The following is a 15,530-nucleotide window of genomic DNA, read 5'->3' as shown; positions in this document are numbered from 1 at the left end:
TGGTGACTGCTCTGTGAATGCCACCCATGATTATTTTCCGTTATTGCTCACTCACTCACTTTTATGACAGACACTTGCTGGGCATCTTCTCTCTGCCAAGCATGGCTCTAGGCACAGCAAACACAGAGATGTATCCACATGCTTCCTCGGCTCAAGAAGCATATGTTTTAATGAGGGGAAGTGATGTTGGAACACAAACAACTCTGCCTTGTGGTAATAAGCAAGGTGCAAAACGCTGTGGGTGTCCAGGGAAGAGAAGATCACATCTAGCCCAGGCAGCTGGGGCAGGCTTTGTGCGAGGAGTGTAGGGCGGGGTGGTAGGGAGGGGCGGGATGGTATGGAACCAGCTGAAGCGTCAGCCCCATGGAGAAGAGGGGGAGGGGATAAGGCTGGCTGTCCTGGGGGGACATTGTGAGAGGCTGGGATATCAGTGCAGCAGACCCAGCCAAGGGCAGCCTGGGTGGGGGGAAGGAGTGGCAACTCCGTGCCCCACCTCCCAGCCTTGTGCCCCCGTGTTGCTGGGACCCCTACCTAGGAGCCCTTGTTCTGGCTTTGTGTCTGTAGTCCCTGGCGGGGGGGGGGGGGGGGGGGACACAAGGGGACAGAGTGTCAGGATTCATCCCAGGCTGCCATGTAGGCTTGGGAGGACTCTGCGGCACGTGCTCATTCTGTAACAGATGGAGGATGGGAGCCAGCCTAGTACCCCTACCCCTCTACCCCTTAGGGAGTACCCTGGAACCAGCACCCCCAAGTCCTTCAAACAAGAGATGGTCCAGGGCCATCCACTCCCCCAGGGCCACCACCATGGGAGCAGGGACCTTGTGTGCACGCCCATCACCCCCCATTCAGGGTGAAAGGACTGGCCTCCAATAGGTGCAGAGGCCATGGCCTCTCCCCCCATTGGGGGTGGTAAAGACATTCTCCTTGGGGGAGACCCAAGGGACAGGGGGTGCGAAGGAGGGGTGTCAGTGCTGGACTTCATGTGGCGGCTCCTCAGCCATAGCCCGGAGGGGGGCCACGCCCGCTCTGTCCATCTCCTGAGGTGGGTTAGACTCAAGGCCCTGTTTCAAGAGCATTAGACCGAGAAGTGCTCTCACACAGCTCCTAGTCCAGCCTTTTAAACGCTGGCTCTGGAATCCCTTGTTTAAACAACATTTTATAGAATGTGATGCGTAAAATAAAATGCATCAACATAGAAATGCTCTGGATGAAACTGAGAGGAGAGGGCCCAGAAGCCCGTCCCCAAGACCGCATTTGTCCACACATTTTGTGACCCTCTGACTTAGTCCAACTCTCGTTTTGCAGAGGAGAAACTCAGAACCTAGAGAGGGGAACTGACCAGCCTAAGGTCACAAAACTAACCTCTGGAAGAGTCAAGACCTGCAGAGAAGCAAATGAAATCAAGGCTGAGAAAGTGTTTTATAAACTGTAAAGTGCGATAGAAATGTAGGGTTATTATCTCCACTTTACATGAAGTTCTTGGGCATTTCCCACGTCGCTGCTTTGGGAGAGGCCACCAGAAAAAAAAATGCAGAGGACAAAGAGTGTTGGCATCATAGGCAGTGTGGAAAGAGCACAGGGTTGGACCTGAAGACAGTTAGAAGCCTAGTGCGGCCATGTACGAGCTGTGTAACCTAGGACAGCTCACTTTGCCTCTCTGACCCTCTGTTTCCTTTTCTAGAAAAATGCCTTCTCTACCTTCTTTCTGGGATTACTAGGGCTCAGGTGAGGCAATGCATGGGAAAGTGCTTTTAGCAAGGCCTAGCGCCGCAGAACTGTACTGTCTTGTGAGGAGCAGTAATGGTAGTAAACGGAAGACCTGGAGGCTTTGAGGCCTAGTATTTAGCGCCCACAAGGCACTTCCTGTCCCTGGGGGCTGGAGCCAGCTGCTGACGGTGCTGGAACCCAAGTGTTCCGTCTCTGCTGCCCAGACACGTCCCATAGGCCATGCCGTGCCCTCGACGCACAGCCCTCAGACACTCTTCGTCAAGGTGTCTAAGGCGCAACCTCCCATTACCGAGTGCTGACTCAGCCCCCAGTAAGCTCCGTCTCCCCTTTCGCACACTGTGGATGCCAGAAGGCACACGGCCAGTCACTCAGCATCCCCCAAACTTCACTGGCTCTGCATCTTGGTGACAAAGGGCCAAATTGGTTCTGTTTCAGGAAAGCACGAAGTGATTTCTCTCAAAGACCTTGGAGAGTTCTTTCCTCCCTCCCCACAGTGTTTTCGGCTGGGGACCGTCCAGAGGCTGGCAGCTGAACTTCACTCGGGATGTACACGCTCAGGTTCAAACAAAGGCAGTAGCCCGGGGACTAACGGATGGGGGTTGGCCAGGTTCCTTTGGAGAGCCTGACAGGTGTTCCAGGAGGAGGGAGGAGTCCAGACATTCCTGGCTGTGCTGCCTGGGGGTGACCTTGGACACACCACTTTCTCCACATGGAAAGGCAATGGGAAGAAATCAACCACAGGACACCCAAGCCCTTATGACTCAGACATGGGCTCTGAGGATCCACTCATTCAATCAGTCAGCAAGGATTTACTGAGCACCTATTGTGTGCCAAGCATTGTGCTAGGTCCTGGGGGACAAAACAGACAAAAAGTTCTGCCTTTGTGGAGCTGACATTCTAGCAGGATCAGACAGAGAAGGAAGAGCTAAATAGGAAGCTAGAGAACGGTCAACCGGTGGTAAAAGCCGTGGGAGAGAGAGCAGGGGTGAGGGGCAAGGGTACGGGGTGAGGGGCAAGGGTACGGGGTGACGGTGGTTGCAGGTTTCAGGAATGTGGGCAGGAAGGCCTCTCAGAGAAGGGAAGATTGCATGAGGACCTGAAGGACGTGAAGGAGGGAGACAGCCATGTGGGTACCTGGAGGAAAAGCATCCTGGGCAGAGGGAACAGCAAGTGCGAAGTCCCTGAGGCAAGAGCACGCATCAGGGAGGTCGCATGGTTGCAGGAGAGTCAGACGAGAGAGAGATGAGGACTGAGGGGCTCTTTAATCTTTTCCTTCCAGTGCCTCGGACAAAGCGATCCAGCAGGTCCACCTGATGACTTTAGATGCATTTGTAATCTCCTGTCTGGGATGCCAGTTTCATCCCGCTGTTTAAATGCTGAGACTTTCTGTCAAGAGAGAGTCATTCCAAACCTCAGTGACAAAGCCTTCTGTGCTTCCAGAATTCACTCCAGGGCCCTTGGGTTAGCAGAGAGGGCCTGGGTTTGAGTTCCAGCACCTGACGCTTACTAGCTGCGTTACCTTGAGAAGGGCACTCAACCTCTCTGAGCCTCACTTTCCCTGATGAAGTTCATCAGTTGCCTCATCTGCAAAATGGGTTAATAATGCAGACTCCCATGCCTACCTCACTTGATTGTTGTTAAATTTAAATTAATGAGATCGTAAATATGAAAGTGCCTTTTACATTGAAATGGGCAAGATTAATGTCAGGGCGTTTATTTCAGCAAAGCCTATGGTAAGGGGCTTATCACTGACTGCCCACTCCCCTCCACCACCCTGCTCCTTATTCGCATCCCACGTGGGACCTGTTGACTCTCACTTTGCTTCGGTCCACATCTGATTCAGGGACACTCGTCAGACACCCGGGGACCCCAAGGCAAGGCTGCCAAGGGTTCCCCAGGAAGACAGCGGTTCCCCAGGAACGTTCTGGGGCTGATTTGTCCCCACATAGACCTGTCCGGGAAGACTCTGAGCCCACTGCTCTGGTCGGATAGAGCCAGGTGGGCCCAGCTGCTCCCCCCAACGTCCCCTCCCCCTTCCTCCTCCAGGTACAATGGCCCCAACCTGGTTCTGAAGTACGACCGGGCCCAGAAGCGGCTGGTGAACATCGCGGTGGACGAGCGCAGCTCCCCCTACTATGCGCTGCGGGACCGGCAGGGCAACGCCATCGGGGTCACAGCCTGCGACATCGACGGGGATGGCCGCGAGGAGATCTACTTCCTCAACACCAATAATGCCTTCTCCGGTAAGGGCTGGGGGCCTCGGGCCTCCCCCGGCCCCCACCTTCTTCCTCCCAGCACTAGGTTACTGTCACCAGCTTCCCCAGGACCTCACTCCGTCCCAACAGAGACAGCCCCAGGAGGACCCGTTCTTCTCTTATGCATGAAGCTGTTTCTCACCTCCCAGCCCCTGGAGAGGGAGGCCTTGAGCAGAAGACCTGTCCCCCCTCCCTCGGACTTTACGTCCTCCTCGCCTCCCAGTCTGAGCGGCAGCCCGGTCCTCCTAACTGACCCCTCCTCCCTTCTCCCCCACTCCTGGTGGCTCAACCACTCAGCACTTCTCACGCCCATAGCCCGCAGACGACTCCCTGGCATAGCCCTCCGTGCTGCTTCCAGGGAACTTTCTAAAATGCTTTGAAATCCTTCAAAGGCCCCCATAGCTTTCAGCGGAGCTCATGTTTTCACCCCGCATTCCTGCAGAGCACCTACGGCATGCCAGACCAGAGGCGCTAGGTGCTGGGGATACAACTTGGTGGGAGACAGATCTGGGGCCTGTCCTAGCCCAGAGCGCCATCCCAGTCACTTCGGCTCTTGTGTAAATGCGGATTCTGACCCAGCAGGCCTGGCTAGGCGCTGAGGTCCCTCACTGCTAACAGGCTCTCAGGCTGTGGTGCTGCTGCCTGTGCAGGGACCGCACTTTGAGTAGCGAGGTCCTACACACCGAGGAACGGCTGAGAGAAACGGATGGCCGGAAGGCTACACAGCAGCAACAGTAATGACAACAACGACTACTTAAGTAGCACCGACTGTGTGCCGGGCCAGGATCTCAGCACTTTGTATTAATCACCTCATTTAAGTCTCACAGGAGCTCAGTTAGGTAGGTACTGGTGTGGCCCACTTTATAGTTGAGGAAACTGAGGCACAATGAGGTCATATGACTTGCCCAAGGCCACACAACTTGTAAGTCCCAGGATTCAAACCCAAGCGTTTGACTCCAGATCCATCCTTTTAATCAGCACACTCTATGGCCTTACTCAACCTGATGCCCCCGGGGCCTAGTAGAGAGCCAGGCTCATGGTTGGTGCTCAGTGTTTCATGAGCTGGGGGACTGTGTTCTTGGGGCTGCAGGTGGAAGTCTGCTCCCATGGGGCCATAACATCTACAGGGAAGTCCCAGGCCATGGCTTCCTCCTGAAGGATGCAGGGCCCAGTGTCCCTTTGGGGCCAGGTTGGACATGCACTGCACTCTTCCAGATGGCAGCAGCCCTCTTGGGTTGGTCTGAACAACACCCTGTGGTTCAGACCTGTGAATTCACCATTCTGGACCCTCCCAACTTCCTGGAGGCAGGTGATCGCCTGGCTATGGGGACCACCTTCCCTGCTCCCATAGACACACACACACACACACACATACACACACACACACACACACACACTGGCTTTACCCTGGGCCCATAATGTTGCCCCTGCTGGTTGCTGAGCCCAAGCCAGGATCCAGCCCCAGACTGCCCCTGCTGTTGAGCCCTGCCATTTGCATGAATGGCAAGGGAAGGGGTTGGGGCTGGTGCCAGGGGCAGGGGCAGGCGGAGCTGACTGGCTGACAGCCAGCTTTGTGCAGCCGAGAAACAATGAGCCACAGCCCCAAGTGGTGTTTTATGGGTTTTCATCTCATCTTGCCACCAAGTGAGGCCTGAGAGATAGTAATTATCCCTACACAAATATCAGGGCATGATTACCCAGCTGGATTTACTGCCCTCTCTCCAACCAAGCCAAGATTGGATTAGGACACAATTAATTGATGGGCTGATCAACCTTTAATGTGGGGCAAGGTCAGGAGGGGAGCAGCAAGGGATGGCTGTGGAAGGAGCGAGTGCCCGGGAAGATGCCGGAGGGACGCAGAAATGGGGAGAACTGTGGAAGGAAGTGTTTAATGTGGGCTCAGCGGGCACGATGCCAGAGGAAGGGGACAGACTCTTCCTACTCACTGAACACAGAGCACCTGGGTTGGGACCCGACCGTCAGGTGTCTCGAAGCAGCAGCCCTCCCACGCTCTTAGAGCGTTTCATCGTGAATCCTCGAGCAGCGGTGCTCAGCCCAGGCTGCACACTAGAACCTCCTGAGGAGCTTTAACGCGCCCAGTTCCCAAGGAGCGTCCCAGTCCAGTCCAGTCTGAACCTCTGGGGGTGGGACCCAGTTATCAGATTGGAAAGCTCTCCAGGTGATTCCCTCGTGCAGTGGAGGTTGACAGCAATACCCCAGAGTCATGTTGGTTCCGTGCTCAGCCTAAACATCACCCTATTTACTCACTAATGTATTCACTCATTGGGTCCGTATTTACTGAGCACCTACTGTATGCCAGGCACTATTCTAGGCACTGATGATGCCCCAGTGAATGTAACAGACAAAAATCCTGCCCTGTCTCCCCAGTGCAGTCTTATATTTCTCTAGGAATCTGACTCCACTCTCCTAGCCACTAAGTTCCTCAAGGGCAAAGTCCATGTATTGTTTATTTTGTGCCTCCCTCTGGCCCAGCCAGAACTTGAACATCCTAAGAGTACAATTAAAACTTGATAAATAAATCCAGGAAGGACAAGGCACAAGCATTTGGCCTGAGAGAAGGTTTGCCAACAGAGGGAAGACAAGAAGAGGCAGGCAAATGGAGCCCCCCGGAAGGTTCCTCTGGGAGAGGCTGGCGCTCGGCCCCCAGAGCTGGGGTAAGGGTGACACTGCCCCCCAGCTTCAGCCCCAGGCGTGCACCTCCCAGTGACCTTCTGTGGGTTTGAGGGATGTCTGTGGGTTTGAGTTAATTTTTCAGTTGAGTGATTTGATTGATTCATCGACAGTGGGTGGGGTGTGGAGCCATTTGTGTCGGGTCAGCACTTCCCTGGGTCCAGCTGGCATGACGCTCAGCCATTGCCACCCTGCCCACAATGAGGAACCGGCAATGCTCTCCAGGAGCCCCAGCCAGCCCACACCTGCCCTTGGCTTATGACTGGGGTCTCCTTTAGCCTGTGCCCAAGCACTGGAGAGACCTCTGGAAGGACGGTCCCACCCTGTCCCTCAGCCAGCTGTTAGGATGTCAGCACTGGGGTCCTGCATCCTGGCAGTGTCCCGTGGGAGTCAGTCTGTACAAACCTGGGACGTGCCCCTCACCTACTGGGTGACCTTGGGCAAGATGCTTGACCTCTCTCGGTCTCAACCCCTTCACCTGTAGTACAGGAAAATCAACTTCATAAGTTCAACTCCCTCCAGCAGCCCCACAGACTGTATCCAAAGTCTTTACCGTCACCCGCCACACCCCTCCGGCTGTGAGCCAGTTGCCCTTCTGGCTCCATTTCCTCCACTCTTTCTCTTGCTCGCCGCAGTCCTACCCGAGGCCTTTGTACTTGCTGTTCCCTCCGCCTAAAATGCTTTTCCCACCGTTGTTCTCAGGGCTCACTCCTTCCCTTCATTCAGGCCCCTTCTCAGATGAGGTCTTCCCTGAAAGCCTTAAGACCGTACTCTAATCACCCCCTATGCCCTTAACTTGCTTTATTTCTCTTCAGAGCACTTACTGCTGTCTGAAAATATGTTATATATTTGTTTGTTGTTCATCTCTTCTACTCTTCTGCTAAACACCATGGGGACAGAAACTTTGTCTTGTTTTCTGTTGTATCTCCAGGACCAAAGAAATGCTTATGTCACTTAGTAAACTTTTTTTTTTTAATTTATTTTATTTATTTATTTATTTTGGCTGTGTTGGGTCTTCGTTGCTGCGCGCGGGCTTTCTCTAGTTGCGGCCAGCTGGGGCTACTCTACATTGCGGTGCGCGGGCTTCTCATTGCGGTGGCTTTTCTTGTTGCGGAGCATGGGCTCCAGGCACACAGCTTTCAGTAGTTGTGGCTCACGGGCTCTAGAGCGCAGTCTCAGTAGTTGTGGCGCACAGGCTTAGTTGCTCCGTGGCATGTGGGATCTTCCCGGACCATGGCTCGAACCTGTGTCCCCTGCACTGGCAGGAGGATTCTTAACCACTGTGCCACCAGAGAAGTCCCCATTTTTACTTTTATGAACTTGGATTTATGACTCTTTTCTCGGTTGGCTCCTGAGCTCCGTATTATACTTAGGCCTTCAGCAGGGCTTTTGTAACCTCTCAGAGAGGAAGCTTCAGTCACTGCGCCAGAGAGAAGAACGGAAATCGGGGGCGCCTTGCACTTCCAGGCTCTTCTGCCCCCCACAGCAAATGAGTCTGCCTTGAGAGTGCACCCATTGTCCATTGTCCTTCACTCAGGCCCATTCCTGCTGCACCCAGATGCTCTACACCTCGCTTCTCAAAGCAGCTTTCGCAGCCCAGCACTGGCAACAGCTGGAAGCTCATAAATTTGCAGAATCTCAGGCCCCACCCCAGACTGACTAGACCAGAATCTGCATTTTACCAGGATGGCCAGGACCTCCTGTGCCTGGTAAAGCCTGACATACACTAACCCTGAGGCTCCACCCTCTTTTCCTAGGATCCTCTAAGCCCTAAAATGGATCCTAAGGTCTCCTGATCCCCAGCCATGTTTTGCTTGGACACAAGGTCCAGATTTTCAGCTCACCCAGCATGATTCCATTTGGGGAGATGAGCACATGAACTGCTCAGGCTCCCCGCCCCCATCCCCACTGTGCCTCGTTGCCACGTGGCCCCAGAAGAAGCAAGGATGGGATGAGGCTGTCAAAGCAGCATCATAAAGAGTATGGAGCCCTGAAATCCATTTCCTCGGTCCTAACGCAAAATGAGCTTCCTCGGGAGCCGGGACTGCCCTCCACCAGCCCCCGCCCAGCTATTTATTTATTTATTTTTAGTTTCTGCTGTACAGCAAAGTGAATCAGTTATACATATACATATATCCACTCTTTTTTAGATTGCCTTCCCATTTAGGTCACCATAGAGCATTGAGTAGAGTTCCCTCTGCTATATAGTGGGTTCTCATTAGTTATCTATTTTATATATAGTAGTGTATATATGTCAATCCCAATCTCCCAATTCACCCCACACACCCCCTTCCCCCTTTGGTAACCATAAGTTTGTTTTCTACATCTGTGACTCTATTTCTGCTTTGCAAATAAGTTCATCTGTGCCATTTTTCCAGATTCCACATATAAGCGATATTATATGATATTTGTCTCTTTCTGACTTACTTCACTCTGTATGACAATCTCTAGGTCCATCCATGTCGCTGCAAATGGCATTATTTCGTTCCTTTTTATGGCTGAGTAATATTCCATTATATATATGTACTACATCTCCTTTATCCATTCCTCTGTCAGTGGGCATTTAAGTTGCTTCCATGTCCTGGCTTTTGTAAACAGTGCTGCAGTGAACATCAGAGTGCACGCATCCTTTCGAATTATGGTTTTGTCTGGATATATGCCCAGGAGTGGGATTGCTGGGTCATATGGTAGCTCTATTTTTAGTTTTTTAAGGAATCTCCATACTGTTCTCCATAATCTGCCCAACTCTTTAATATGTGGTGGGGGGCTTTGCAGTCAGATCCCAGTTTGAGGCTCGGCGTTACCACTTAACAACAGCTGTGCATTAGGTAAACGGTTTAACCCTCTGAGCCCGATTTCTCTCTGTAAAACAAAGAATCTATCTTCCTGACGCGACTATGGAGAGGACCAACTGAGCTAATGTGGGTGATGCACTCGGCAGAGGTTCATCGGATTTCTCTCTTCTCCCTGGGATGGAAGAAGGGAGACTGAGAAGGAAGAAAGACTGGTCTTTCCCTTCCGCCCTAGCTCCAGCCTCACTGCTCTGCAAGCTGCCATCCCTCATGGCCAGTGAGCTCTTGGGCATGCCTTCTCGGCCACCTTATGATCCCCTCAAAGGCCAAGCTCCTGCTCCCACCCTCGGCTGGCCCGATGTCCCTGCTTCCATCACTAACCCCGCACGGTGGACTTGCTCTGATCCGCCACACCACACCCTCCCGCCCCTCCTGCTCCAGCCTCCTGCACCCAGCGCTTCTTCCCCACTTTCCCTGTAGCGTCACCCGGGATCGTGCCTGAGCTACTACAGAAGCGGCCTCCCCACTTCATTTTCTCCCCTGTTAGCCCACACCTCACTCCACTGCCAGGTGAATCTTCCAGAAACACTGTCTTCCCCAGATCAGAAACCACCCATGGCCCCTTCACCCTCAGTGCTGGATTAGTGGCTATCTCCCGGCCTGCCATGCTGCTCCTCCTGCACCTGCACAAACCCTCCCCTCTAGGCAAACTCAGTGTCCCCTCTGTGCCTTTGCCGATGCTTCCCCGCCCGGCCTTAGCACCGCCCCTCCTCTCTGCCTAACGAGCAGTGGAGTGAGTGCTCAGAAGCACAGGCTTTGGAGTCAGAAAGACCTGGGTTTGACTCTGTCTCCACCACTCACTGGCTCTTGGGCAATTGATTTAACCTCTCTGCCCCTCAATTTCTCCATCTGTAAAATGGGGCTACACCACCTTTCAAGGCGCCTGAGGGGTTTAGGCAAGATGATGATTGTAAAAGAACAAGAAGAAGTGCTTCATGCAGAGCCTGGTTATACTAAGTGCTCTACACGCTGGAGCCGTGCTGTTGTTACTCTGATGCTTTGATTCAGGTGCTTCCTCTGTCATGAAGCCCTCCCTGATCACTGTGGCCTGATTTCACAGCATCTCCGGGATGTACTGTCCTGTTGTCTCTGCGGGGCTCTGCTAGCTGGGGGATCATAGGCAAGTCCCCTTGCCTCTTGTGCCTCAGGTCCTTCATCTGTAAATTGGTCCTGAAAATAGTACCTACCTTGTGGGCTTGTGGAGAGGGTTAGTGAGTGAATGTATGTGAAGCGCCTGGCACATAGAAATCTCTGTAGGAATGTTAAGTAGTATTAGTTTTACCGCAGCCCCATGGCATCTCCTCTGCCTATCCCTCCTGTCGTCAAGTGAACTGTAAGTGCCCTGAGTGAGGGACTGAGACTCCTACTTCATGAGGCCTCCCCCAGCACCCAGCAGGGAGTGGTGGGCCCTTGAGCCTCCTCCACTTGGCCTTCCCAACTGCCCACCTGGCAACAACTGCCGGTTCCACTGGGCTCTGAGACCTTCAAGGCTCCCTTAATGCCAACATGCCAAAGTCTGGGTGGGAATGGGAGTCCCCAGATGTGCCTCTCAGAGGGGCCATGACCTCCAGAGCCCCCTACCCTGCCCCTGAACGCCCGGTTTCTCCCAGGCCTCCGGTCTGTAGGAGTCACCCCCAGGGACTCAGGAGAGCCCCTCTCTCCTACAACTAACAGCCTCTCTTCTTCCCGAGCTGCTGCCCCCGACTCAGTGAGGGGCCCCAGGGCAGAGTGCAGCTACAAGGAGCCAGAAGGTGGGATTACACGCTGACGTGGGCCAGGGGCCAGTGCTGGGTGTTTATTGCCAGTGCCATCGACCCACACAGCTCACTGTTTATCTGTCTTCCTGACACACCTAATTACCTAGGTTGCAGCTGCCAGAGCGTTTGCTCTTCCTAAATCACAGGCTCCCATCCCTCCTGTCGCCCAGGCCTCCAGGCTTCTGCCTGCAGAAGGGCTGCCATTGATTTTGCCGTTTCCATTTATAATCTACAAGGCTGTGCGTCACTGTTGCACATTCTACCTTAGTTTATTCTTCTGGGCGTCCCTGGTCAGCTCAGAAGCCAGGAGGCTGGAACGGGGGAAGAGGCTAACAGTATGTGGCGCCCTAACCCCTCTGGCCACAAAGCCCAGAACGTGGCCCGAAGTCAACACCCCCGCGCTGCAGTTTGCTAAGAACAGGGCTAGTTCTGCCGGATGCTGACAGGTGAGCTGCAAAAAGGGGTTCCGTGGCCGAGTGTGTTTGGGAAAGGCTGGCTTAAGTCAAATTAAGCCCGTAATTTATTGCAGGTCTTTTCAAAGTTTTGATAGACTGATGTCCACTGAGAATCTCCAAGGGTGGATGGAAGGTGCAGTCTTTCCTGAGCTCAGACGATCACGAAATCTTTTCTCCAGGCAGCTGGCAGAGACCAGGGTTCCACAAAGCACACTTTAGGAAATGTTGGGAAATGTGAGCAGGAGGAATCGGGGGTGATGAGGCAAAGAGAGGGGGATAGAGTCACCCTGGGCTCGTTTTTTTCCTCTTGTCTAGCTGAGGCAGGAACTCGGCGGCTTGAGAAATTTCTCCCGCTGAATGCAGAGGCGCCCATCAGAGCCCTGCAGAGCCCCAGCTGCCGGCAGCTGCTTTCTCACCTAGGCTAAGCTTTGGTAGAGTTTGACCTCGGGATTTCAGGTGGGACTAGACGAGCTGGAGGTACAGTCTAAAGAGGCTCTGGTTTGACAGAGAAGGGCAAGGGTCGCTCGCTGTTGTGAAAGCTGGGCGCCCGGAAGCCTGCAGTGCCGTCCTCGGAGGCGCCCCAGGCATCAGAAGGCGATGACAAGGCTGCCACTGCCTTGGGAACCGCCACGAGGATGGCAGTGTCAGTCCACAGTCCCTTTTCCGCAGTCCTGAAATCCAGAACGCTCTGAAAGCCTCAAGTGCTTTCTTTAAGTTCGTGGGAAAGTGAATTGATAGCAAAACCTGTCCTGAGCTGACGTGAGCTATCTATGGGCTTTATTTATCCCACCTAGTGTGACTATTCATATATTTCACTGCAGAAATATTAATGTGTTTAATTACAGGGTGCTGCCCCAGTCCCTGATGGGGGTGTTGTGTACTAAACGGTGTGTGCACTGTGTTACCTTTCTGACATGTGAAAGGAAAATAATCTCAATCTCTAGACACATCTGGTCCCCAGGGATTGCGACGAGGGCCTGGGGGCCCGGGGTGGCGCAGAGCAGCCAGAGGACAGTCCCCGCGTGCCGACCTGGGGCCCCAGAGTTTTCCCCTGCAGTTCCCGCAGCGATGCTGGGAGGGAGGAGGCACAGCTGTTACCCCCAACTCTCAGGTGAGGAAACCGAGGCTGCGAAGACGATAAGGAACCGGCCAAGGCCCCGAGCAAACGGGAGTCAGAGCTGGACACAGGCTCAGGCCCTCTGAGTCGGCACCTGCGCCTCTGTCCAGATCAGGTTCCTCAGCAGCCCCAGTGGGCCGCCCTCCCAAAGCCACAGCAGCTCTGTGCAGACCCCAGCTGCGGCTCCTCAGCCCAAGCCCCACCCCGTAGACACCTGCGGGACTCCTGGATCTGCCTTCCGCTCTGCCGGGAAAGGGCCTTCCCCTCCTCAGGATGGGGCCTCTGCGCCGCCGGGAGGGTCAGGCAGAGTGGCATAGCTCTGCCCCCGTGCCAGCTCCCTGGAGTCTGGCGAGCGTCCCTAAGGCCGGCTCCAGGCCCCACAGACGATGCACCAGCCCCTGTGGGTCCCCGGGGTCTTAGGAGGTCCCTGGGTGAGGCCACTCGGAGAGCACACCCTTTGTCCTCTCCCAGGTAGAGCCGCCTGAGGAGCTTTCTGGGCACAGCCCTCACCCGCACACACTCACACTCATCCACTCACTCTCACACTCATTCTTACACTCACTCGATCTCACACTCATTTTTATTCATTCTCACTCTCACACACCCACTCCTGCGCATTCCTACACACTCAATTTCACACACTTATCCTCACACTCACACTCACTCTTACACTCACTCTCCCCACACTCACACACTCACCCTCACCGCACCCCTGCAGTGCAGAGCTGAGGCCCCGGAACACCTCAGAGGGTCCCCCGTCTATGAACGGGTATAATCATTTCTGTCTAGGACCTCCGATCCCTTTGGGGGATGGGCGGCACCATGCTAAATCTTTCAGGTGCATCATCTCATTTACCCCTTGAATTAAACTGGAATGCAGTTATTATTGTCGTCCCCATTTCCAGATAAGGAAACTGAGGCTCAGACTTGCCCAAAGTCAACAACTAGAGCCTAGAAGTAGAATCTCAGTAGAACCGAGCCTGAGACTCAGTCCCGTTTCCTCTAAACCCCGAGTTCCTGACCACCGCGTCACCTGCTCCCCTCAGGCTGCGCTCATTGCCTCTCCACAAACCTTCACCGCATCGGAGGGCCAACCCCACTGCCATCCAGTTTTCCTGGAGTGTTGGTGACACACCTGTCAGAGCTCAACTTCCAGTCCCTTCCTTGATCTGGACTTAGAGACCCACCCGCCAGCCTGGACCATTTCTTCTGAGACGCAAATCAGGTCCTGTGATTCAGCAGAGAATGCAGGCGGCAGCTCCTGGAGAAAGAGACGTTCTTGGTTGAGTTTGGGTGTGACATACTGGCAATCCCGGGGTCCTGCTCGTGGTGCGGCAGGAGCACAGTGCAGACCGTGAGATCCCAGGTCAGCTCCAGGCCCCAAGACCCCGTGTGGAGGGTCCGCTCAGCACACAGGAGTGGGCACACGGCCTCCCAAGTTCCTGAGGGCTGGGCTGGCCATTTTCATAAGCCTCAGAGTCTCTTCTCTCAACTGAGAATCCCTGCGTGTCCCCAAGAGAGGGGTCGCAGCTGCCTAAGCGCTCAGCGTGCAGCAGGCGACCCGTCCACCTGTGGCCCCAACCCCTGCGGTAGGTGCCGCACCGGCCACCAGCTCTCTCTTCCCTCCTCTCTCCAGGGGTAGCCACGTACACGGACAAGTTGTTCAAGTTCCGCAATAACCGCTGGGAAGACATCCTGAGTGACGAGGTCAACGTGGCCCGCGGCGTGGCCAGCCTCTTTGCCGGGCGCTCTGTGGCCTGTGTGGACAGGAGGGTGAGTCCAGGGGTGCACGGGGGCCTGGGGAGAAGAGGGGCACACGGCGATGTGTCGACCAGGAGGGGAACCCCAGGCAGACGTCCCCGGACAGAGCATGGCTCCCGAGGGCCGAGCCCAAGGCCGCTCCCACAGGGCCTTACACATAGTAGGTGCTAACATACTTTCACATCCTTTCTCCCCTGAGGCCTTTCCAGCAACCAGGGGCTGTCATCATTGTGTCCACTGGACAGAGGAGGGCACTGAGCCCCAGCTTGGAGCAGGGACCTGCCTGAGGACCCAAAACAGATCGGTGGTGTGGCTCGGACATGAATCAGAATCTCTCAGCTCTGAACCTTGTGTTCATTCATTCATTTATTCAACTCTTATTTATGAAGTGCCTACTATGTGCCAGGCATTGTGCCATCAGGCCCCCTGCCCCATAAGTATTTATGGAACAAATGAAGGCACAAGCAACGTGGCTCGTGGGTGGGTGAGTGGAGGGTTGCCTGAATGTACAAGTACTTTAGTTAATCCATAGCTCCATCAACCCTTTCCCGCCCGGCTAGTCTACCCGGCACACAGGTGCTCAACTCGAAGTGCGGGGGAGAAAGGCCGAGTGGGGAGGGCAGGAGCAGCTGCAGCCATCTGCCCTGTGAGGCGCCCACCCCCCCACCCCCGGGCGTGCGTCCCGGCCGACCCAGCCAGAGCCAGAGCGTGCAGTGGAGGTGATTTATCCCTCCTGTCACCTGCTTCCCTGCGGCCCCCTCCCTGGCTTTACGAAACAGTCCTCACTAAATCAGGGACCCAGCTGCTGCCCAGCTTCCATGGGCACATCTCTGGCACCCATTCTGAGGACAGGCACAAGGGGGCCAGCTCATTTCGGGACTGAGATGGCACCGAGGGGATTGGGGATTCAGCGT

General features: G+C 54.6%; 1 protein-coding gene across 3 annotated transcripts in view; it reads left to right on the top strand.

Moving 5' to 3' along the window:
- CRTAC1 (cartilage acidic protein 1) overlaps positions 1-15,530 on the top strand; it is a 133,481-nt gene that overhangs the window by 78,767 nt on the left and 39,184 nt on the right. For all 3 annotated transcript variants that reach the window (XM_082408105.1, XM_082408106.1, XM_082408104.1), the window contains exons 3-4: positions 3,775-3,971; positions 14,492-14,628. In XM_082408105.1, the coding sequence (XP_082264231.1) occupies positions 3,775-3,971; positions 14,492-14,628 (334 nt within the window). The remainder of the gene's footprint in view (positions 1-3,774; positions 3,972-14,491; positions 14,629-15,530) is intronic.

The sequence above is a fragment of the Balaenoptera borealis genome (assembly GCF_965194805.1).
Source record: "Balaenoptera borealis genome assembly, chromosome: 10".
Taxonomy (NCBI): domain Eukaryota; kingdom Metazoa; phylum Chordata; class Mammalia; order Artiodactyla; family Balaenopteridae; genus Balaenoptera; species Balaenoptera borealis.
This window is presented reverse-complemented; position numbering and strand designations above follow the sequence as displayed.